Source organism: Pteropus medius, unplaced genomic scaffold (genome assembly GCF_902729225.1).
Source record: "Pteropus medius unplaced genomic scaffold, Ma_sr-lr_union100, whole genome shotgun sequence".
NCBI lineage: Eukaryota > Metazoa > Chordata > Mammalia > Chiroptera > Pteropodidae > Pteropus > Pteropus medius.
In genome coordinates, this window is record NW_024347788.1 from 9,783,803 (window position 1) to 9,808,150 (window position 24,348).

At 49.7% G+C, this 24,348-nt stretch overlaps 2 protein-coding genes, 1 long non-coding RNA gene and 2 other non-coding genes across 5 annotated transcripts in view; 1 reads left to right on the forward strand and 4 right to left on the reverse strand.

Annotated features, from left to right (window-relative positions):
• The window catches only part of GTF2F2 (general transcription factor IIF subunit 2), a 112,858-nt gene extending 108,511 nt beyond the window's left edge, over nucleotides 1–4,347 (forward strand). The window contains exon 8 of the mRNA XM_039877246.1: nucleotides 3,375–4,347. Within this exon, the coding sequence (XP_039733180.1) occupies nucleotides 3,375–3,494 (120 nt within the window). The 3' untranslated portion in view covers nucleotides 3,495–4,347. The remainder of the gene's footprint in view (nucleotides 1–3,374) is intronic.
• A 2,259-nt stretch (nucleotides 4,348–6,606) lies between these two features.
• LOC120614398 (uncharacterized) lies at nucleotides 6,607–11,461 on the reverse strand. The gene is made up of 2 exons (XR_005655967.1): nucleotides 8,576–11,461; nucleotides 6,607–8,403 (listed from the first exon to the last, which is right to left on the reverse strand). It is a non-coding gene; the product is annotated as an uncharacterized LOC120614398 (long non-coding RNA).
• An 8,122-nt stretch (nucleotides 11,462–19,583) lies between these two features.
• Nucleotides 19,584–19,713, reverse strand: LOC120614548 (small nucleolar RNA SNORA31). The gene has a single exon (XR_005656004.1). It is a non-coding gene; the product is annotated as a small nucleolar RNA SNORA31 (small nucleolar RNA).
• A 775-nt stretch (nucleotides 19,714–20,488) lies between these two features.
• On the reverse strand, nucleotides 20,489–24,141 carry TPT1 (tumor protein, translationally-controlled 1). Its single transcript, XM_039877247.1, has 6 exons — nucleotides 23,981–24,141; nucleotides 23,644–23,717; nucleotides 22,925–23,115; nucleotides 22,414–22,519; nucleotides 21,528–21,644; nucleotides 20,489–20,692 (listed from the first exon to the last, which is right to left on the reverse strand). Exons 1-6 carry the CDS (start codon nucleotides 24,006–24,008, stop codon nucleotides 20,690–20,692), a joined length of 519 nt encoding a protein of 172 aa, XP_039733181.1. The 5' UTR covers nucleotides 24,009–24,141; the 3' UTR covers nucleotides 20,489–20,689.
• LOC120614547 (small nucleolar RNA SNORA31) lies at nucleotides 20,769–20,894 on the reverse strand. Its single transcript, XR_005656003.1, has one exon. It is a non-coding gene; the product is annotated as a small nucleolar RNA SNORA31 (small nucleolar RNA).
• Nucleotides 24,142–24,348: the final 207 nt, after the last annotated feature.

A 24,348-nucleotide genomic window follows, 5' to 3' on the forward strand; every position in this document is an offset into this window, starting at 1 on the left:
TGGTTTTTCTTGATCTCTGCATAGAATTGCCATTCAATTCAAAAGTTCAGATATACATCCTCAGAGCACCTCACAGCTCAGCTCGAGCCGGGCCAGGTGCGCCTCCTTAGTGCTCCCGGAGCACCCCACCCCACGTACGCGTCCTTATTACTGTGGTTCTGTTTCGTTCTGCGATCGCCTGCTTATGTGCCCTGGTCTCCCGCCCCACACACCCTTAAACTGGGAACTCTCAGGGTAAAGACTGACTTACACTACTCTACCTGGCACCTAGGAGGTGTTAAAGTAAGTATTCGTATGAATTATGAATTTTTAAAAAGGAAAGTTAGATTACCAATTTCTGCAATCCTGTTTGACCCTTTATTTTTATTTATTTTTTATTGTTAGAACCTTTAATTTCCCCCTCAGTTGGCTTTGTTGCCAGTAATGCTTTAGCACCATAGTACAGATTTTAGTAATAAATGTCATTCGCGTCCAGGTAACATAATCAATTTTTGTTTCTCAAACTGGGTCATTGCCCTGAAAGTTAGAGTCCGAGCGCTAGACTAGCCCAGCTTGTTCCTGTGGACCTTCTAAGTGATGTCCCTTCAACGACCCCCCCCCGCCCCCAGTCCTCAGCTCCCGGTTTACGCTTAGGCACACCCTACCTGTTGGTTCAGCGTGAGCGTGCCGAGCCTCCCGTTACAGTGCAGGCAGGCTCTGTGACGGGAATGCAGTTCAATGAGGAGGGAGAGAGGGACATGTGAGTCAAGGGTGACAGTAGTGTGAGGGCTGTCACTGAGAGATGGGACGGTTAGGGAAAGTTTCTCTGAGAAGGGATGTCTGTGCCGAGTCTTAAAGGATGAATTCAGATTCGAGGCAGGGGATTAGCATTACAGAGAAAGGGAACAGCGTGTGGGAAAGTAGGAAGCGCAGGCTCCGCAGCGGCAGGTACGCAGAAGGGACTACTAGAAGCCGAGGCCGCAGGGAGAAGGCACACCTGGACGGAGCAGGCAAGGAGTCGGGAATTTAGCCGGTCAGCCAAAGGGGAGCCGCTGAAAATCCTAACAGCGGCGTGACATCGCACTGTCCTCTGCCGTGTCTTCACGGGTCTTCTGACCTTGGTGCTCCCTATTTCCACTGCTGCTTTCTCCGCCGATGCTTTGTGCCAAGTTAGTTTGGCTACAGTCAGATGGTCCTGGGTTGCAGTTTTGAACATTCTCAAACTCCCCCCCCCAAAAAAAAAAAATTCTGTAGCCCTGATAATGTAACCTTGGTCCCACTGGTCACCTGACAGATTGACAGGCTCTGAATATCTCATTCCATTCTTATTGTTGAAAAAAGAGACATCTTCATAAAAAGCAAAATAGTAAACTTACTAGTTTACCAAAATGAGGGGGCTGCACATGAGAACAGCTGAGCCTCTGCACCTAGGGCTCTCTCAGTGTTCGGGTTGGACCCTCTAGGTTCTCCGTGTTCCGTGCCTGGGTGACAAGTAGGCTTGCAGTCTAGGGGCGTCTGTCAGGCAAGCCTCGGTGCCCCGGTGAGTGCACCTGTCACTTGTGACCTGTTGGAGAGTGTACACTGCTGTCGTATGACTGCACAGGGTCTTAGCCAGCCTCATAGTAAACCATTTTATAGAGATGTCATCATGGCGTCTAAACTGAGAATCCTTTGTGCCCAGCCCATCATTTCCCATTCATGGGTCCTGTTTAATTAGAAAGTACTTTACGAAGTGTCCCATTTTTTAAATGTAATTCGAAGGGGCAAGTGGCAGACGTGCCCATGACCTGGATGTCATAAGCCTTCATGCTCACTCATTCACCGGGGTCCTTCAGTGAAGCCAGCGGCAGGTGTGGGAGGCGAGCAGGCCTCCTCCTGGGGAAGCCCAGGCCGCATTCGGTTCACTGCTGCCACCTGCTGGGGCCCGGCCACTGGCTCGGAAGGCTGCTCAGGTGATGGAACTAGCCTGTCCAGGGACCGTAGAAGGATCGTGTGTGGTCGCAGTGCTAATCAGCCATGGTTTCTAGCTGACAGATAGCCAACCCCTAAATGAAAGGGCTTTATAAACTGTAGAGCGTAACACCAGTCGGTGTACGATACTGCTGCCTGGAGTATGTCGGAGCAGCAGTGGGAGGCTCGGAGAGCGCTTCAGGGACGCGGAGATCCTGGAGTATTGGAGCCGAGAGAACCCTTAAAGCACGCGCTATAAAACTTTAGTTAAAGCAGAGACTTCTGAAAATCTCCCAGGCCTGACCTCAGAGATACTGGTTCTTTAGGCCTAAAATGGGGTTTATTTAACGGGATTCCCCTGAGATTCAGATGCAGGCAGTCTAGCACCACACTCAAGAAGGGGACTCACCGCCTTCAACATCTAAGTAAGAGCTTATCAACCATTTTTCTTATTGGGTGCCTCATTTTAATAAAAAAGATTACATCTTCCATCAATGAGATGAGTCACTGTAATAACTAGCTGGTTCTTTGAAGCATACACACAAAAATTACTGTTGGATTGGTTCTGCAGCAAAAAAAAATCACTTTTAAATAATTAACTTTTCTCTCTTCAAGAAGGAAGTACAATATATTGGTCAGTTTATAGTGGAATGCTCTTTGGCCTGGGGCATTGGCAAGCAAAGGTGGGATTCTCTATCACATTTACCAGAGCTGTCATTTCCATGAGTCTGGCCATCATTCGATGACTGGCTGTTGGTTTTTCAGGGCCCTAAACTACCGTAATGCAGAGTTCTGTCCTGCACCATCGCTCACCTCTTTTGATGCCATGCACGAGAGAGCTGCGGCCCCCGTGGTTTCCAGCGTGTCTTATCACTTCTTATCCCACACCCTGTCTTGACAAGCGTGGCCAAGACACAAGTGATAATGAACAGAAATAGTGACTTTCCCTATTACACAGGGAAACAAGATGCCTGGTTGCAAGTTGGAGAACTCGCCTTAGAGCAGAGAATCTGAACACCCGTCACGTGCTGGCTTCATAGAATATTATCGGCCCAAAAACATCTGTCATTTTTTATATACGCCACTGCTTCTGAAACGACTGGTTCCTGAATAACCCTGTCTGACCATGAACTGAGTGAGGCCACTGAACTCAAGGCCGGTCATACTTGGTGCGCAGTGCCATCCCAGTGAACGCTGGGCACCGGTAACTGCCTGGTGCGTTTTCATCCGGACCTTTTTCTGGTTTTCTTTCCAGCTCTCGGGTTAGCGTTCAGGCCTCCAGACCCTTTGGTGCAGATGGTCACATGTGGAATGCAGTTGTTACGTGTTGCGTGTGTGAAATCACAAGGTGGTTTGTTGAACCTCTTCATAGAGAAATTTTGTGCTTTTCAGGTCATAATTTTTATCACTCATAAACTGGTTTGCTTTTATCATTGTCTTTTAAGGTGTACCTGAAGGAAATTTTAAAAGAGATCGGCGTTCAGAATGTAAAAGGGATCCACAAAAACACGTGGGAGCTGAAGCCAGAGTACAGACACTACCACGGAGGGGAGAAGAGCGACTGAGGAGCCGCGGGCCGCGCGCGCACGGGGCCGCGCCGACGCTTCCCTGGGGGCGCGTCTGTCCTGGGGTGACGGGACTGATGCTTTAACTTCTCTAGGTAAATTTTTCAAACAACAGTTCTTGGAAAGGGACCTGCGTGTTTTTTGAGTGGAAGGAACAAATTTATAGACTTAAACTTGTATTAAATCAGATTCTTCATGATGGGCTTGAGCTTTGGTGAGTTAAAGAGGCTTTTCTTTTTTGAATCTTAACTTTTAACATGTAAAATTAAGAAATGGTTTCTAAATGAGGACTCTCCCCTTGCTTTTGTAATCTGAGGAGCAGAGCAGTACAAACCCAGGGTGAATGGCACAGCAAGAAAAAATAGCCAACGACAGGAGCTCTTAAAAGGAATAAAAAGCCAGAGTGGTTCCTTATTTTGCAATTGTGGAAGAACAAAGCTGTCTTTTTTTAAATAGATGATCATGTTTCATATTCACGCACATTAATAAAGAGAGCACTTATGTTTGCGCTAGGGTAGCAGTTTTCATCAGTAGTGACGTGAGGAAGTAGAAAAAGTCAGTTGGTGTTTATTTGCTTTTAAAATACTTAGAAATTAAATACTTTTCCAACAGTTCAAGATATGTCTCCATCATCGATTAGAAGGTTCTCAGAGACAGACTGAGCCCCAGAGTTTTACTGTACACTCAGCAGGCATGTGTGGACTGTCATGTGACATGATATTGACAAGCCGAAGGACAGTGGTAGAATTAGGCTGTTACATCTAGACAGAGAGCTTAAGTCAGTTCCTGGGGACTGGAAAAGTTTCTTGTATCTTTTGAACTAATTTTAAATAAAAGCAGTACATGTCCACGATTAAAGTTTTTCTATCACGAGATATTATACATTAGGCAATCCATAATGATATCCACAAAAAAGACCAAAACAAGTTTTTACCAACTAAACACAAACAAAAGTTGCTTTCTACTTGTTCATTTTGTCAGTTGCTTCTGTATGCTTGCAACCAAGAAGTAGCATATGTCCAAAATTTAAGAAAATGTTATATAATTAAAACAGATCAAGAAAATATCTACCTATCAAGATAAATAGTTTTCCATATTATTTGATATCTAACGGCAGAACAGCAGAATGCTGAGGTTCAGCACCACTGCACTAAAAAAGCTTTATCCTTGCTTTCCTACTGAAAAGTAAAATTCTGATTAAGGAAAGTGGCTGGTCGCCTGCCCCACCCCCAGTTGCCTTATCCTGCCCTGACCCGGTGCAGGATCCCAACGTTGCCCCGTTGCCTTCTGCTCGCTGATTACTCGAGGCTCGGTGGCAAGAAGCGAATGGATCACGATGTGATAAGTCTCCGCAGAGCTGAGCATTCTGGGTACCTGTCATGCGCTTGGTTCATCCACGTCTTCCCCCAGACCTTGTCTCTCTGATGTATGGAACCTCCCTGAAACAAACCAGTGTCCTCTACCCTTGCTTTTTGTTTCTGTGGCGACAGTGCCTGCCAGATTGCACTTGGTGGCTGCCAGTAGCGTCCCAGGGCAGAGCTTTGTGTCATTTGAAGCTATCCTTTGGTATTTCTGCAAACCTGATTTCTTCAGCTTCTTTTAGTTAACCTCTTACCTCATGACAGTACCTGCCCTAGTCTTTTGAACGCTTGTTGCCTATTCAGCGGGAGGGCTGGTCTGGGCGGTAGGCTGGTGCCAGTCCCGGCTACGTTTTTGGAATGCTTTCTTATTAATACGGAAATATGGCTGCTGGTCATGGGAGAGACTCCCTTCCCCCCCGGCTCCCATATTCTTTGATTTCGGAACGCTCTGGCTCTGATACACATGCGTTTGACAGCCAGAAATCAGGAAGTAGGAATCCTAGACCCTATAACCACTGTGAGGTTTGAGAGAGAGGAAGGCTGATGAGGAAGATACACATCTGGTAAGATGTCACATTCTAAGAGGACAGGAAGGCCACATTTAATAGATGAGGTTGTTAACCAGTACGCACACGCAGGGGATGTTTTAACGGTCAGAATGTAATAAGATTACGGTTGCTGGACAGTGGAAAGGTTTGAAATTACATGTTACCACGGTAACTTCTAAAGTGATGTATCTTAAAGAAAGAAAACAGGTTTTGCTCTGTTGTACTCTAGGCAGCTCTTCTGGATTTCAGCAGAGGGGCGGTCTTTCCTCGTGGTCTGTGAACAGATTCCCTCTGAAGCTTGTTTCCGTCCTTGGTACATGTCAGTGAAAGGAGCATAGACGCTGGTCAGGCCCTCATGCGCCTGGCGACGTGAGCTGCTCTAAAGCATCTCACTGAGTCCTCACAGCCAGCGCTGAGAGGTGAGCGATGCCCACTTCATGGCCCACTCCCTGCCCAGCGCACCGCCCTGAGCAGGCTCCCTCTCCGGAGCTTCCGCCCTAGGGCGAGGTGGGTACCAGGGTGTGCTTTCCCAGAATCCACCCCCACACCCCCGCGACCCCCAGCAGCCCAGTCTCATCTCCAGACCAAGAAAACGGCATGGCCCCCAGAGTCATGAAGGAGAGGGGTTTGTCTTTGGCATCCCTGCTCCGTCCCTACCCACAGGATGAAGAGGACCCGCCCTCCTTTTAAAGTCAAGAAGCTTTTGCCGAAACTCGAATCACCCGTTAGACTTCAAGGACCCGGGTGGGGTGCGTGACTTTGGACAGACTCTTAGCCGTGCGACGCAGTCGGGCGCCATGCCGGGGCTGGGGCGCTGTGCGGGGCCGGGGGGCTGTGCCGGGGCCGGGGAGCCATGCCAGGCCGGGGAGCCATACCAGGGCTGGGACGCCATACGGGGGCGCTGGGCCGGGCTGGGGCGCTCAGCTGGCGGTCGACCCGCTCGCTGTTCATGTCAGCACGCTGGCCACTGTCCCCACGCTCGCGGGAGCCCAGGGGATGACAGGCCAGTTTCCCTTTCCCTCGGGTTTCTTTCTGACATGAGTCCAGAGCAGGTTCCTGAGCCTAACGTCATTTCATAACGCGTGAGAGGAAGGACCCCAGGTGGCTCATTAACCTTCTCTTCATGCCCGCCCACCCTTCCCTCTTCCTGTGCTCTGCGCAGGTCCCACCGCTTATGACAACAGCATGAGGTAACACCTGGCAGACAAGACAGGTGGGATAAGCCTTTAATCGTTTATTAGAAGAAAATGAACAGCTTTTATCTAATTTTGTTAGAAATCATCTAAATTAATAGGGACTTTTTAGATGCTTTAGCTTACAGTTTAAAGTAGATACTGTCGGGTCATTTAAATTTTAGGGTTTTAAAGAATGACTTTCTTAAATGATTTTTTTCACGTTGACATTTATAAGGTCTTAGGGAGATAAGCGTTTGGTTTGCTTATTTTTTTGTGGAAATGTAAGTGCACCAAAGGAATATGTTGCTGAGCTGAAAACATTAACTTGCCACGGCACACGATTCAGCAGGTAGTTATTGACCGGGAACATCCGCGGGCAGGTGGCCACAGAGGCACGAGGCGTGAGAGGCCTTCAGTCTGGTGGGAGGTCGGCCGTAGACAGGTCACGATACCAGGTGGGCACAGGAGCGTGACCCACGTGCTGCAGTCGGGATGTTCCAGCTTAATTCAGCATCGCCATTTATACTCTGCGTGGGTTTCCAGGTTTTAAAGCGTTTGAGTGCAGTAGTATATACTTAATTTTAAAACATCCTTGAGTATAATTTAGCCCCTGATAATTCATCTAAGACACTAAAGAATTTGTACAATGCGGGTGAATCATTATTATGAACACATACAGGGAATGTCTGTAATACATCGATCTCATGAATAGAACGCTGAATTAAAGAGTTTACTGGGCTAGTCCTCGTGACACGTAAGCCTTACTGCTGATTGCCATTCTGGTTTGAATAAAAGCCTGTGAACCACTTTGGACATTCATTTATTCAGTGAAAGCCCAGTGAATGCCCACCGTGTGCCAGGCACCGGGGTTCCAGAGAGGTGATGGGAGTTTGTGATGAGGAGCCGGACCTCTGTGCGGAGCCAGGCCCTCAGAGGAGCGAGTGGGCCAGCTTGGCAGTGAACTTGGCCAAATGGACCTGTTCAGCTGCGACTCCTGGAGGGAGGTAGTCCCGATCACCCACCAAGCTGCACATCCTTGGAGAGAACAGAGCTCTTAATCACCTTCACGCAGCTTTGGCAATGAACCTTAGGAACGTCAGACAGTCAGCTCCGAAATCACATTCTGCTAACCACCTACACGGAGACTCATCCGAAAGCCCACCCCCTCAGCCCATCGCAACGAAAACGCCTCTGCGCGGGTGTCGCAGGTTGCATGCCGTGGATTACTCTCCCAAGGAATCAACTGGAAAAGGACAGAAAAAAAAAAACAGGATTGTTTTCAATAACTTTAAAAAAACACTTTCAGCTGAGCACAGTTGATTTCCTCGTGAAAAAATGAAGTGTCAGTCAAGGCTGGAGCACCACATGTGCTGGAAAAGAACAGGGAAGACGCCAGGAAGTCAGAACCGGGGTTTCGTGTTCTGCATCGTGTCCAACACTTGTTTTCGCCAGGTGTTTTTAGGCAGTTGCCATCACCAGGGATCTGGGATGAGACACTTGTGGCTGGAGCCAGAGGTCAGCGAAGGTGATCTCTGACGTCCTTTCTGGTTTTAGCTTGTCGTTCTGAGCCGTGGGCCCGGCGGTCTGGCCTTTCAGTCTGCCCATCCCGAGACTGGACAGGGCTTTGCTTCATTGTCCTCTCTCGGAGCTTCTGCACGTGGGACAGGCCCAGCGACAACACGCACACTGAGTTGTAGCCATCGACATCCCACTGTGGACAGGATGGCAGGCCCGGACGGGATGTGTGTTCTGGAAACAGACCATCCACGAGCTGGCCTCACAGTGTCACCGGCCCTCTGCTGCGGGCCCACCTGCTGCCGCACACCTGCGTGCACCCAGAAATAACTTAGCTGTCACCCAGCCCTTCCCGGCTCCGTCCTCCTCAAGGCTCCTTCTGCTGTAAGAAGGAGCAATCCACTCAAGGTAGCTCAAAGGCAGGAAGGACAGCCCTCCCGGGGACTGGCCCTTACCTCCCCCTCGGGCCACATGGTCCTCACCTCTGGTTCCTGCAGGCTGGCCTCCCTGGCTCCTCACAGTCGTGAACCCACGTCACGTCCGCACGCGCCCTGGGGGACGCGTGCCAGCTCTGGCCTCGATTTTACATGACTTCTCAGCTCAGCTTCCCACAGCTGAGGGACTCTCTCTGGATCCATCTCGGTTTCCCAGAAGAATCCGATCGCTGCCCAGCTGAGGTCAGGTGTCCACCCCAGTTCTTCAGTAAGGAGGAGCATGTATGGCCACAGAGGTCACCTCCAGTGATAGCTGTCGCAGCAGAGGACAGGAGGGGGTCTCAGGAAGGGTTATGTCTAGCGAGCACCCCAGAAAGCGACCACACTACCCTCCACCTGGGCCAGGTACTCAGGAGTGCACATCTGGGGACGTACGGGTCCCGAGGCCGTCGTTCCATGGTGTCCCTGTGCAGCAGGGTCGCGGGCCTGGAGATCCAGCGTCAGGGACAGCACGGCCCTGGGGGAGGCCTTGCAGTTCTAGAGTTATGTGACCCGTGTCCAGATGCCAGAAGGCCGAGCTCTCGGCATGGCAGGGAGGGCGCGCGTGCGTCTGCACGATTCGGCTGCGTGAGTGCACGAGGGGCTCGGCTGTGAGCGCGTCCGGTGAAAGCCTGTGCCGCAGTTGTCATTCTCTACACACTGTCAGCGACCGTTTGAAACACCGATTCCCGGTCCCAGAGTCGGGATGTGCTCGCTACACATTGCCACCGGGCACTGAAGAAGCACTTCAGCATCTCGAATTTGCCAGTGGTTTCTGTCCCCGTTCCACAGACAGCAGCAAGGGCACAGGAAGTTGCGCTGCGCCCCACATGCCCGCTGCTGGCTCGCCTGGAACCAGGTCACACTCACGCCCCGCACCCTGTCACAAACACGTGGATGGGCCGGTAACATGCGGCCTGGCAGGTGCCGCCCGACCAAGCCGAACCCAGCTCTTCCTTGGCTAAAGCTCCAGTCGTTTCTGACGATCAGCTGGGTCTGGAAACAATCGCATCATCAAGAATTTCAACCAGAAAACGAATTAGGGTGGTTGTGTTTCCCTGGCCACGAACAGCTTATAGGCTTTCCTGGAAAAGCGGTGGCATCTGCCTTTTGCACGTCACTCCCCATACTGAGTCCCCACACTGAGCCCACGCTGACAGCATGACCTGGACACACCTTGTGAGGCCCCCTGCTCTCATCAGAAGCCCAGAGGTATGCGTACCCGTCTCCAGGAGAGTTTGTGAAGTGGCTCTGTGCCTGCCACATCATACATATTCCGTAACTTCATTGTCGAATCTCTTTCCAGAGCTCCTGTCACTGAATGATGAAGGTAACCTGCTTCATTTCCAGCCACTTAACAGGACATGGCCCAAAGCCATCACAGGGCTTGGCTAGGTCCATCTCAGGACCTAGGAAATCCAGTGCCAGCTGATGGCGGTGGTTTTTATCTAACAGACGAAATTGTGATTCCAGTTTGTGATAAAACACACTAAGTACCGACTGGCCCTGGAGCCCTTGCTAACTGGTTTAGCACCCCGCAGGTCAGGTACCCGAGGCCGGGTCTCCCTACAACCCGGCCCTCCCCCAGGGCGACCAGAGCGGGCAAGCCAGCTCTGTCGTCCCCCCGCCCCCAGTGCCACGTGGCCAGCCCTGGGTCCCCACCTCAGTTTCCTGATGAGGCCCCTCCGCGGAGTGAGTGAGCACAAAGTGAGCCCTGAAAAATGCCCGTCCTGTCACGTGGGATGTCAGGTCCCTCAGCCCTGCCTCTGAGGAAGTCTACTCCGATGTCCTTGCCCTTCGGGGTCTGACGTCTGCATCTGAGATGACAGCGCCAGGAACACCAGACGGCGAGGACGCGTCCACACCACCCCTGGAAGGCAGGCACTTTGAACCATACCTGACTCCCGCACGCTCTGGGGCACACGGTGCCGGGAATTAGAAGGGCTCATGATGCTCGGCGTTCTTACTGGGTTTGTGCCTTCATTAGCTTTTGTGACACAAGGAGACATTGACGTCTGAGCTGGTGGGACCCCCACTTCATCGGATAACAGCAGTCGGGGCACATTTTTGTTTTGATGCAACAGCGGGTTCTGATACCGTGAACCAGCAAACAAGTATTTGCTGCTTTCCATCCTCAGCCGAAATGAATGCACAACTCTTATTTGTCGAAGTCGAAACTGCGCCTACACAGGATCTACTTTGGGGCTGGGAGAGGGCGGCAATAACCCATAACAGCTCATGAAGACTGGCTCGCCAAGTTAATTTACACTGGTGCGGATAGCAATTCCAGTGTGGGCTGAAACACTGACCTCGGAGCCGGGGTGGTGGGAAATGGCGTGCAGCTGAGTCAGAGCAGGCGGTGGCGTCAGCTTGGAGCCTGTCTCTCTGTGCATCTTCTTCAGGGACCTGGCAAAGGAATTTAGAAGCTCTGTCAGTCAGACCTGCAGGAGCTTTATCTAGTTTTTCTGGCACCTGGCGCTGTCCCCACGCTTGGCTTCAGAGAAGGGATAGTTGAAGAAACAGCTCGTTAGCGTGGGGAAGGAGGGCGGGCGGGCTGTGCCGGGCTGACGAGTTAGCATTTGCCTCGAAGCTTTCCGCTAGGGAGAGGGACTGCGCAGCGCAGGCCCCAGGATGTGAAAGAAATGAGAAGGACCTGAAGAAATCAGACCGGAAATATTCAAAGTAATGATTATCGAAGACATGACTCCTAACGTTTTCTACTTTGGTTTATCACGTGCAAACAAGGTGACCCACACGCACTCTCAGAAGAAAATGGAGACCACTTAAAACTTCCTGTGCAGCTGAGGGGAGCGGGCGTAGAAGGCGCCCTTCCGTCCGCTCATCTTCGCTGACCGCCTCACCGGCCCTTCCGTTCACCCAGCAGCGCCCCCCGCCCCTCCCTGCTCCCCCCGCCCCCCGCCCCCGGTCTCAGAACTTGGTTTTGTGCTGTCGCTTCTCTGAGTCCCTTCTTCACTCCCCCAAAAAGGTGATGACTAAAGTGAGGGGCCTCGTACACATGATTTCACCAACTAGTTTCCTTCTAAAGTACCTTGTGCAGTGTACGTGTGTACATGTGTTTAACACTTGTGCAGCACGTGTGTACGTGTCTAAGGCCTCGTGCAGCGTGTGTGTACACACGTTTAACACTTGTGCAGCACGTGTGTATACGTGTCTCACGCCTCCTGCAGCGTGTGTACATGTGTTTAACACTCGTGCAGCGTGTGTACACGTGTTTAATGCTCATGCACCCTGTGTGTACGTGAGTCTAACGCAGTGTGTACGCGTACATACCCTTCTGCCTCTTTCACTTAACATAGGGGGCACCCTCATGCTAGTTCACCCAGCTCAGCCTCTTACAGCCTCGTGGGATGTGACATGGATGTCCCATGGTCCGTTTAAATGTTCACCACTAATGACATTTCAGGTGGCCCTCGGCTCAGGTTTGGTTCTGCTGCACCTTACAACAGCACTGTCCCCAGTGCCACCGCTGCCGGTCCCAAGTGCTGTCCCGCTTCCGTGTAGCGCTGTCCGCAGGAGGCCGGGTCCTCACGGGCGTCGCGGTCATGGCAGCGGTGTGTCCGCACACGCTCGCACCGGATTCCTCAGACTGTGGAGCTAGTGTGTAACCAAGTCGGAAGGAGCCAGTTTCCCTCAACCCGTTTGCCCAACGTCACTTCAGGTGGCCATGCAGCCAGCGTTCCTGCCTTCGAAGAATCCTTCCTGACAATTCCAGTTTCTTTCTATCTTTTCGAGGTCAGAGTTTTGCTGTTAAATTTCCTTCTCTGAGTTTAACGTGCAGCGTCTTCCCCGTTCAGCCTCTTGCCATAGAATCGACTCCTGCGTGAAAGAATCAGCTTCTCATTTCAGCCACTCAGCTACAAGCACTTAACATCTTTTAAAAAGTACTTCTGACGTAGATAGAAACGTGGACATCAAAGCACTGCGTGCGGCCGAAAGACCAGTTAGCACAGAGGGCGCTTGAAAAGCCACAGCCCGCCACGGTCCCCACCACCTCCTTCCCATCTCTGTCTATGCCGTGACTTTCTTCTACGGCTTCTTATTTTCCTGGCATTTAAAATTGCCTTTTTTCCCTGCCTTCTGTATGTTTAACATGACCCTCGAGTTTTTTCAAGTTCTCAGTAATGCTAATAATTCCATGGAATTCCTCTTGCTCACCTAGAACCTTCAGTCATCTTTCTCCAAACTGGATTATACATCTGTCATCCTGGGAGTTACTCTTATTAGTCTTTTTTTCTTTTTCTTTTTGGTTTTCTCCCTTGTTTTTAGGGATTACATTCTCAAATAACTCCCTAAGAAAGGACTTATAGGAAGTGTTCTTAGTCCGAAATGTCCGAAAATGTCTTTATTTTCCCTCATACTTCACTGATGATTTGGCTGGGGATAGAATTCCAGGTTGAAATAATTTTCTTCAGAAATTTTAAGGCATTAGGCCGTTTCGCTGTCTCCCCAAGATTGCTGGAGAAGGCTGCATCTCTTGCCTGGTCAGCGGCCTGTGAGGCAGTGTGTGTCATGGTTAAGGGCACAGGCATTGGAACGAGGCTGCCTGACTTCCGACCCTGGCTCCGTTGCTGTTTGCTGGCTGCGAGGCCTCAGTGTCCTTACCTGTGAAATAGTGGTGGCGATACCTACTCATGGGCCGTTGTCAGGATGACACTGTTGAACAGCGCAGTGGCCTGGAAGAGTCCCTGGCACACAGTGTGGCTCCCAGGACTGATGTTAATGTTTCTCGGAGCTTATAATTTTATCTTGAGTGTCCTGACATTTCACTTAAATGTGACCCATTCCACGAGGTATCAGGTATTTCCCACCTGATCGGTCATAGCGGGCCATCTGAGGTGTCCTAGTGTGGGTCTTTCTACATACACTAGGCTCAACACTCAATATTCCATTCTGTTTGAGGAGGTCCCTTCATCTCGGGGGATTTGTTATATATTTTTTGGATAATTCTCCATTTTCTCTGTTCTCCCTTATTATTACTATTGCAGGTCGGTTTCTAGATTTCTACTCTAGATTCCTCCCAGTGTCCTACTTTGCCTTTTAAAAAAGTTGTTCTGAAAGATTTCCCCATCTTTATTTTCCACTTGATTTATTTTCCTTCAGCTATTTTAATTAAAAATTTTTCATATCCAAACTGTCTTTTGATGTTTATTTCACGGCATCACGTTCTTCTTTTATAGTTGCTCTCCCTTTGGGAATTTCTCTAATACTAATCAGAGGTTTCGTTATTTGTCGTTATTGTTCTCTTCTGTCCCGTGAATTATGTCTGTTTTTTGTTTCTTCATATAGGTCTTTCTCTTTTGTGCTGAAGGCTTTCTCGATGATTCTTGCCTTTTCACGTTTTTTAAGCGAGAGTTGGATGTTTGACCAGGAGCTGTGTGTGGGGGCGGGACTTGTCAACCAACAGATTTTGTGTATGGTGAGCAGGTGGGGACATGGCCATGATTTCTGGGGTCCCTGAAATGCCAGCATGTGGAAGACCTACATTCGGGGTACCACACCTTTTCACTGCCCTGATTTTTCCTAGAGAGTTTATCCATTTTTTTAAAAAAAGAAATGCCTCGTAACGTCGTGCTCACCTAGCTTGACTTTCTGGACCCAAAGGGCAGCTCTTGGCTTGGCATCACCTTTTCAGGCCCTTTCCCACTGAAGGTCATTGCAAAGGGCATTGCACTCCGGCATGTTTCTGGTCAAGGGCCATTCTCTAGCGGCCTCCGCACCGCGCTGAGATCAGCGACATGGCTGCTTGATGCCCGGGCCCTGCCTCTGCTGCGTGGGCGTCCGAGCCCTCTCCTCTCCACCTTTCAGCGTCATCCAGGGGCACCGTGAGTTAGAAAGAACCGTACCTTCTCAGCCGTGCTCTCATTCTGAGGTTGCTTGACACCTCTCTGCCTTAGAGCCCTCATTTGTGAAGAGAACATAAGAATCGTCCCAGTGACCTTTCAGGGGTGGCTAGTGTCAGAAGCCCTGGAGTTGTTCATTGTGAAGCAAAGTGATCCAGTAACTCCCTGAATGACTTCCATTGGATTTTATCGTGTAGTATAACTTGTCACTTTCTAGAAAGTCTGCATGTAGAATCGCTAAAGCTGTGAGACATTTATACATATATAAAGATATAGTACACACACGCACCCTTCACAAATTGTTTTCTGACCTGCAAAGGAGGGAGGCCTTTTTACTCGGGAAAATGAACTTCTGCTATGCGTCTTTAAAGGGGCTCAAGTATCAATTTGTAAAACAGGAAGAATAACATTAAACAAGGGAAAACGTACATTTGACAGAAGGTTTAAATGTGCATTTTGCGAACAGGGTGAGTGGTTCCCAGCCTCCGAGAGGGTCTCCGGTTCCCTCCCGCAGTGAATAGGAAACCCCGAGGGGACCGATGACATGGTGACGCGTGACTCCTACAGCCGGTCCTGGGCGATGCCGCGGCTTCTGTCTTGCTTTCCGCCGGATCTCTCGGGAGAAAACCAGTTGCCGTGTTGTGGGGACACTCAGGCCTATGACCAGGTCCAGGGCGAGGAACAGAGGCCTTCTGCCGATAGCCATGGGGTGTCTCGGAAGTGGGTCTGTCACACGTCAGAGGACTGCAGGCCCGGCTGACATTGACAGCAGCCTCACGACAAGGCCCGGAGCCAAAGCCACCTAGCTGAGCCGCCTGGAATGACTGAGGTCATATAGAAACTGCAGGATAATAAATGCTTATTGTTATTCTAAAACACCAATTTAGGGGGTTATTTATAACACAGCAACAGATAATACAGTGAATCACAGTAAACAAGGTAGAAGAGATTCAGATATGTATTTGAAAATGAAGGGAATCCTAGTATTTAGAACTTTTATCCTATTTAGAATAAAAGGCAAAGTTCTTTCGGTTAGGGCGGATCTCACTCACTGTTCTCCTTGGTGGGGGTACACGTCCCCCCATTCATGCCTCTGTACTCGTTAGGCTGTAATTATACCTTTCCAGGGATTGTCATCACCCTCTGACACTACAAAGAACCCTTGGAGGCAGGTTGAAAGGGGAGAAGGGCCTTCTTACTAAGCAGCGGGAAACCACAACTGAAAACAAGCTTAAGGTTTTCTGATTCAACATGAGCACTAACCCAACCATCTTCCAGTTCACACTCGCGGGCTGAGGCTATCGGCCTGCGTCTCTGGCCAGTTGCCAGCAAGACCTCAAAGTGCTGAAACCACCGCTGGCTGAGTCTGTCCTTTGAACTGTAACTTACCTTGCAATTTTATAGAAAGCAATCTGGGGCGCCCTCTGGTGACCTTCTACTGAACTACACCCACCACACATTACCAGGGCCATTTTTAAGTACATTGGCCATGAGTTAATGAAGCTGGGAGTACGACTTCCCAAATGGAAAATTTGACCTACATACTTAACCAGTTGCAGATATTTTTTCATTCCTTCCCACATTTACACCTAATGGTTCAACGAATTTTATGATTATTGGCTGTACAAATTTTAATAAAATCAGCTCATCACCCAGCCTAATTCTCCTGGAAGACTTGGAGTAGTTGCTAAGTTTCCCAGATTTTGCTTTCACGCTAGCATACCAGTGATTGAGTCAACTCTTATGTTTGCTGGTTTCAGGAGCCTCTAGTGCAAGCTATCAGGCTTTATCTTTCAGTTTAGTTACCCTCCCCATGCTTCACCCCCCAGCATGTAGAGGGGGTTCAGAACGAGTTACCCCAAGATGTGCCTCTTGGTATGCAGATAGTTTTGAGCTAAAGGCAACTTTAGCTGCAGGCTCAAGAGGAACTTCTGCACCTCCGTTTATGGAGAAAAACTTGAGTTAGGGGCCATGTCCGTGACATTTTGACCTACCTATAGGGCAGGACAAATTCTATTTACTAAGCATCTTCTCTTATCCTCTATCGACCCTTTAAAGCCAAGGCACCTGACCCCACCCCTCGCTCAGGATGTCTCATAGACATACCCGTTTTCCGTCTGAACCTCATGTACCCGCGGTCTCACGTATGGAGTTCCCATGCGTATGTCTCAAAGTTGGTTATTTTCTCTTGCTGATCTCATGTCTATTAGACCAGCTGAGAACCTGGAGGGTAGTTTCTTCCTCCCCTACACATGTATAGCTCTTTGAATACAAGTCTACAAAATACCAACTTTCTCAGCAATTTGCCATATTTCCACCAGCTGCTTAGGGAATGGTAGATCAAGCACTGGGTAGAATAAGTTTATAACCCTGCGCTCCAGATGAGGCTACGTGCAAGCCGCATTCGGTAATAAACTAGAACTTGTCTTTACACGAGGAAAATCACTAAGTACGTGACTAGACTTCTAGGGCCAAACTGTTAGGAACTCAGTATTGAATTATCTAGTGGCTGTACAGGACCCTTGAAAACGCTGTGCTCCAACTCGCGGTTTGGGTCTGTGCATCCTCCCTGGGGAGCTGAGTGAGACACCTGATACTGGAATTCATTTCTCCACCTGTAAATTGCCACTCATGCATGCAGAAACCTTCACGTAGGGCCATCCCCAGCCCTACCTCAGCAGCTCAGAGAACTGTACACACAGGGTGATCTTAAGTGTACGGGGTGTGTGCGCGATTGAGGTGAACACTGAACCATCACTGTGTGGAAAATCTTCCCCTGGGCTCACAGGTGACATTTCTCCCTGAATTGTATGGTCGGCACTTGAGGTTCTCATGACCCAGCAGGAGGATCCTCAGTGGAGTAAATAGAAATGGCCAGCATTACGACTGCCATCCGTCAGCTCCCGTTTAAAGACTCATTGAGATGGCTGTCACGGCAGCTCACGTTAACGTATCTTCCTCTAGTAGTTAATGTTAAACACTTCAGACTTTGCCTTTGGAATAATGAATTTTACCTAAAGAACTAAATATCCAGGTAGCTCCCATTTTTACACAGACTCAAAACTGTCTTTCAGTCCGGTGATTTCCAAACACGATCCAGAGCCCAGAGGGTCACAATCTACCCAAAACGTCAGGTTAGGCTCTCAGTTCTTCTTGGCGGTCTCTGGAACATGTCAACTGCCACATGGCTGGAGCTTTTTCAGCAATGTTTGTGGCCCACCAAGGGGGCCGTCAGCCACTTTTACTATAATTAAGGGTCACGTAGCAACCTGCTAGGTGTAAATTGCAGGTCACTAAGATGTGGTCTCTATTAGTACAAGTGTTTCTGGTTTAAGTTCCATTTTACTGAATATTCTGCCGGCTGAGGTCGCTCAGCTCTGTGCACGTGCATGCAGACACTCAGGACAGTAGGATGCTCTTATCAGGGTTTCTTCCAATTTTTTGCTGTTCTTCTTGCAGTTTTACCATGACTGTCATTAGTTTGTAGCTACTGGTTAACCCTGCAGGTCACATGATGAAATTTACACTTACCAGTCATTTAAATAGACCCGAAGAAAAACGGCTGATTCAAATGAATCATTCACATACCTATTAAGCAGATGCACATGTAATAAAAATACTTGTATCATGACACTTCTTGGTCAACACCCTGGGAATGTGCTGTTCTCTTGAGCCTGTTTTAATCGGGCTTTCTTCCCTCCTCCCCACTTCCAGGCCACTCCCTCGGTTTTCGTACATCGGGGCAGTTCCTCCTTAGTCCCCTTTGCTGGTTCGTCATGCTGACCAGTCTCTGTGCTGGTGGCTGAGACCACCCTCTTGAGATGATCTCACCATCCCAAGGTCTTCAGCTTAGCCTTCTCCACTCTCCTCCCAGGTTAAAGTCCTGCCCGCCTAATTCATCTGAACCAAGAACCAGCATCTCACATCCTACGTGTCCAAAACCCAACCTGAGTTCCCACTGCGCTTGCCTTCCCATCTCAGTGTCTCTCAGGACAAAACACTTGGCTTCACCCTGTAATCCATTTCTCCACCTCCTTCAACACCGCAACGGATGTGTTCTCAAGTTACAACCACCCGACTGAGTCCCTATCCCCCCAGCGTGACACCCTTGTTTGCTTTCACCCTGCACCCCAGCAGCCAAAACGACCCTCGGGCCAGATGTCCCCCTTCTGAAAGCCCTGCCGTGGCTCTCCCGCCTGACCGGGGTTCTCCCACACACTCTGTGCCCTACCTCAGCTCTCCTCCTGGCACCTTACGTCCTGGCCACCTGACGCCTGGGGCCCATCAGCACATGCCACTCGACTCTGGAACGCTCCGCCTCACACCCGCATAGCCTTCCTGTAGAAACGCACTAGAGGCTTCCCAGACACTGAACAGCCCTTCGTCCACCGCGCTGCCACCCACACACACACAACTGCCTGGGCCCCAGAGGCCACCACCAGCAACAAGCTCATCACCACACTTAGCATCAATGACGTAATACGTGCCTTCTGACGTACAAAGGACACACCACTTCTGTTAACCTGCCTAGAACTAGATACAAAATAAACCTGGCTCTGCATTTTGTACACGCCGCCTCGGGATTGCTATCCCGTTCTTCCAGCGTTCCCAGGGCAGGCTCACTGAATAGGTTTTTCGATTGTTACCTCAAGGCCTCCATTACAAATCAGCTTATCCTCACCCTTTCCGCTTTGAACACTCCCTTAAGTCTCTGCCCATGTTTCAGAGAGGACAAGTGGCCTCCTGATCAATGACTGGCACTTTTCTACATCTTAATGCCAGGAATCAGTGCTTAACACTCAGCTTGACTAGAGTTAGCAATACTTGGGTTTACTTCCCATCACCAGGGGGCACTACCAACCTGACTGGCTTGTCTCAAACCCTCAACCATGACGGACTTTGCCTCGTGCTCTCAGATTGCCAAGTCACTGGGCTCACCCTGGGTTCCCGCGGCATAGGCCCCATGCAAACAATCACTGGCTGCCTTTAGTTTTAATCCTAAAGCTTTGAAGAGTGGAATCAGAAGGCGAGGGTGTAGGGAGCTAAGTTCCCAACACTTCTCTTGCAAACTTGTATTTTAGATTCTTCTTTGGAGTAAAACACTGTTCAGAAGTTTACAAGGTGACTTCCGCGTTGTGCCAACCCCACGGTCCCTCCCCTGTGCTCCCCCATTCAATCTCGACTGCCACCGTCGACAGACGGAAGGCGCGGGGACCCTTTTCTCTTGCATCTGCACCGGAACCTCAGCAGCAGACGGGAACTGTTCCAGGTCTGTCGGAGATGCGTGTTCACGGTCACATTCAACATCCGCTGCCTTTTCAGACACAGTATGTTGACACAAGTTGCTTTTTCCATCCCACATTCCATCTATAACCTTTAGGAGCAGAGGCCAGCAACCTTCTTCTGTCAAGGGCCACATACCTGTTAAGATTTGCAGGCCCTAAAGGTATGTCGCTCATCTCTGCTCTTGTGGTGCCAGAGCCAGTCATAAGCAAATGAACACAGTAGTGTCCCAGTAAAGCTGGACACAAAATTAGATTTATGTCCCATAAACTACTTTGATTTTTCCATTTAAAAATGGAACCACCACCTTAAAAGTCAGACAAAGAAGGTGGCAGGATGAGCCAGTTTGCCAGCCCCGTTCCAGGGAGTTTGGCAAAGGTTTATTACACGATTCCAAGACGTCTAGATTTCTCTGGAACTTGGTCCTAAACTTGGTATGTGATAAAGCTCAGACAGCACTCTGCTTCCAACTGTATTGGTCTCTTTCTGTCCTTCTGGTGATCTCTTCCAGTTAACTACTTCCACTCGGAGGTGATGCAGGGTCTGAGGAATCCACCTCAAAGGCTGGCTCTGCGGTGGGCACGGTCTTTCACTTCAACTCGGAATTAAGACTTTTGATCCTCGCTTTTTAAGCTCCGGTCCCAGAAGCAGTTTTCACCGTAGAGTTATCTGAAGTCTTACGCTTTTTGGTGGTGGTTACGACCAGGCTCTAGCTTCTCCAGGAACACTACACAGGATGGATTTGAATGTGTATTAAACTAAGAGGCATTCTCTCAAATGAGTTTAAATGCACTTTATTTTTAGACAACCTACATGACATGTTTTTCTTAAAAACAATGCCTCCGCTCCAAATAAACCAAGGTCAAAATAAAGGAAGAGCTCAAGATGACATCAGTCCCACTTGTCCTAGTCCTGGTGTGTGGATGAGAAGCAGCAGCCAGTTATGACGACAGGTGATAGATCCAAATTGCCCAATTCGTTACTGTAAAACAAGGAAGAGTGAATTAACCCCTTTCCAGGGTGAAGGCAACTCAGCGGCCCGGGCTGCAGATGCAGATGCATGTAGTCCCCTATTCAATCTGGGCCGCCACACAGACAGACAGAAAGCGCGGGGATTTTGCTGTCGCATCCTAGTGCAAACCGAAAGAACAACATCACTGTTCAAGGTCTATCAGTGGATGCAGAACCATTCTCACCGAACCTGAAGCAGCACATTTTCCAGAAAAGTCTTATTTTGAGCCAAGTCCCACAAACACTTTGTTCTACCAACCAAAAAACCTCAAAGTTCTCTGAATAATTCCGATGGCGAGTCATCTGTACTGTCCTACGACACTGTCCATTGTCGCCACTAACCTTGTTTAGCCTTAAGTTTATCGTGCTCCCAATTGAAGTGAAAGCTGGGATGACAAACGCTTCGCTTCTGTGCTGCTTCCAGCAGAGCAGACACTCAATGTTACTGCAGCAATCTGCGCATCGGTTCAGCAGTCAACTCTAAACTGTTTACTAAAGGCTAGTTAACAGTTAACATAAGGCTTTCTGTGATTGACTGCCAGTTATCGGTAAACCCAAGTAAAAAAGTTTTGATATTCTCAGTAAGTTTTCTACATGTAGGTAACAAATATTCTGAGCCTTTCTATACCATTAAATCTTTTACGTGTGAAACATGACTCTGTTTAGACCCCCACAGAAATAAGACCGAGACCCACGTTTAAAAGGATTGCTAGAGAAACCTCTCACCACCCCAATGGCAAGAAATGAGAATCACACCGACATCGCCATCTTTACCTTACTGATTTCGAGCCATCCCTCATACTTACACATTTCTCCATTTCTAAGCCATCCTTAAAGAAAATCATGTACGGGGTTACGCCGTCCTCGCGGTAGTCCAGCAGGGCGACCATGCCATCTGGATTCATGTTTTCACCAATAAAGAACTTAGGAAAAACAACAAATATTCTGAATTAGACCATCACAGCCAGATGCGCCATGTCAAACGAACTGCAATAAAACAGGGTGACCCAGAACACCGTGACTTAAAAGAATGTCAGCAGAGTTCTGACACGGGTGAGAAAAAATGCTCACTAATCAAAGACCTGTTCACCTGACTAAAGGACTAATAAACACCAATCAGAATAACAGAGAGAAACAGAAACGCTCAGGCTCCCTGACAACTTCCTCTCAGTTCCACATATGAAAGTCCAAACCTTACAACGTTTTCAGTCATGCAAAGACCATAAGCTTCCAATGAGCACATCTTATGAGGGAAGTTATCTTCTGGCCAGGGGGTGTGTGAACGCCAGAAAAACAAAGAGCAAGATTGCGATAGGTTTTTTTTGAGTCTTGGAGGTAAGGGAAGTCCCTGAAGTTCCTCGATAGAGGTCCACTGGCGACAAGATACATTGGAATTGTTAAGAGGAAATCAGAAGACAATTTAGGATGGTTAACAAGCAAGTCGTGAGAGGAAGAACTAACAAATGTCATCTGGGTAGGGATGAGATTCTGGACTCAAGACGAGATCTGGGAACCTGGGAACAGGTATATAGCCTGTGCTCCTGGAGCTGACTCTACGAAGTGTTCAAACTGCTCAAAAGCCCAGGACGATAACCACAATTTAACTAGAGACTCATCAAGTAACTAATTTTTATGCCCTCACAGGTAAAATTATGCAATCTTTTCACTTAAATATTTAGGGTATTTATTTACCTGGTAGTTTTTGAAATTAGCAAGAATGTGCTTGATTTGTTCTGCAGCCCCTGTCATAAAAGGTTTTACTCTTTCTGGTCTCTGTTCTTCAAGTTTCCCTTTGATTCTAAAACAATATTAAAAGGTTAAAGTATTGAGTTCACAGCAAATTTTTTTCATGAATAATAAAAGCAAAAACAAAACCCTACTGCAAATAGCAAAGAGCTGTCACTGAGCAAAGTTAACAGTACAATCACGAAATTACTATTTTGCAGGACACATCAAGACTGTTCACAATTTTGAAATTCCCATACTTATTTCCAAAGCACTATTCTACAAAGCTAAAACCAGACTGCTTGCTCCAATATGCTCTCATTAGTTTATTTATAGAAAAGCAAGCACCCCTATGAGCTCATCAATAAAAAAAAAAAGTATGGTCTCCCACAAGTATGCCTGCTAAGGAACCTCAAACTGAGCCAATCTCTAAACCCCATAGGAGTCCAAACATCAACTAGGTGCCAGTATCACTCACGATTTCATGTAGTCTTTGATGTACTTCTTGTAGGCTTCTTTTGTGAAGCTGGTTTCCTGCAAGTGATGGTTCATGACAATATCAACACCAGTGATTACTGTGCTTTCGGTTCCTTCGCCATCAGGGCCTTCGGCGGAGGCATTTCCACCGATGAGCGAGTCATCAATGTTACCCTCTGTCCTACTGACCATCTGCAATAAGAAGTTGTAGTTTAGTTGCAAAAGATGTACTCGATATTAACATAAAAGCATCCAAAAAACCTGTACCAGCAGTTCACGCATCCATCATCCTCCCACAAATATTTCTGGTTCACGCTGAAAACATTTTAGGGGAAAAAACGTATGACTCCTAAAACGCCTTAACTCAGCACGAACTTTTGGTCGACCGGAACGAATACGGGGTCATTTACAACCACGTGCGAGTTTTCTGTGGGCCCTCGGGTTGTTCCGCAAGTAGGACAGGGTAAACGTGGGAGGGCTTGGGGGCGCCCCACGCGCAGACAACCTGTTCCGGACAGCCGGGAGGAGGAAGGGCGCCCAGGCGGCGGACCTATTTCCAGGCTCAGCTCCGCCTCCACTTTTCTAGAAAAACCCGAGCCCAGAACGAATGTCTCCTCCGCCAGGAGGCAGCGGAGAGGATTGCACAACCTCGCGGGGGGAGAAACGGAAACCCGAGCCCGCCCAGCCTCGCCTCCCCCACGCGCGGCCGGGGCGACTCACCTTCCCCTCCACCTCCAGGCACAGCCCGTCCGCGATCTCCCGGATCTTGTAGATGTCGGAGAACATCTCATCGTCTGCTCGGAGACACAGACCCGCCCGTCACGGTGCGCCCGGGGGCCCGGGGCCGACGCCATTTCCCGCGCCGGCCGGCCGCACGCGGCCCCCGCCCCTCCCCGGGCGCTGCGCTCGAGACCCCGGCGCGTGCCCCGGGCACCGACCCCTGCTCGCTCCCGGAGAGGCCGCTGGGGACCCCCGGGCCCGCGACAGCGGCGGCGTCCGTCCCCTCGCCCCCACCCCGTCCCCGCGCGCGGCGGGGGGTACAGCAGTCTCCACTCACGGCTGATGAGGTCCCGGTAGATGATCATGATGGCGGCGGGAAGGCGGCGGCGGCGGCGCTGGCTTAGCAGGAGCCCGGAGCGCGGAGCGAGCGCGGTGCAGCCGGAGCGGCGCTCGGGGGGAGGGGGGAGCGGGCGGAAAAGGCCGACTCAGCCGCTCCCCAACCTCATATAGAGGGCAAGTCCCCCTACGTCATCGCCCGCTGCGCCGCCGGAAGCGCCGGAAGCGGTGACGTGGCACGCACAGCCGCGCGGGGGGCGGAGCCCCGTGGGGGCGGGGCCGCGGCGAGCATCCGGGGACTCGGCCGGGACACAATGCCGCGCCTCGCGGGTCTTGCCGCGCCGGGCGTGGCCTGGGCGCGGGAGGGCT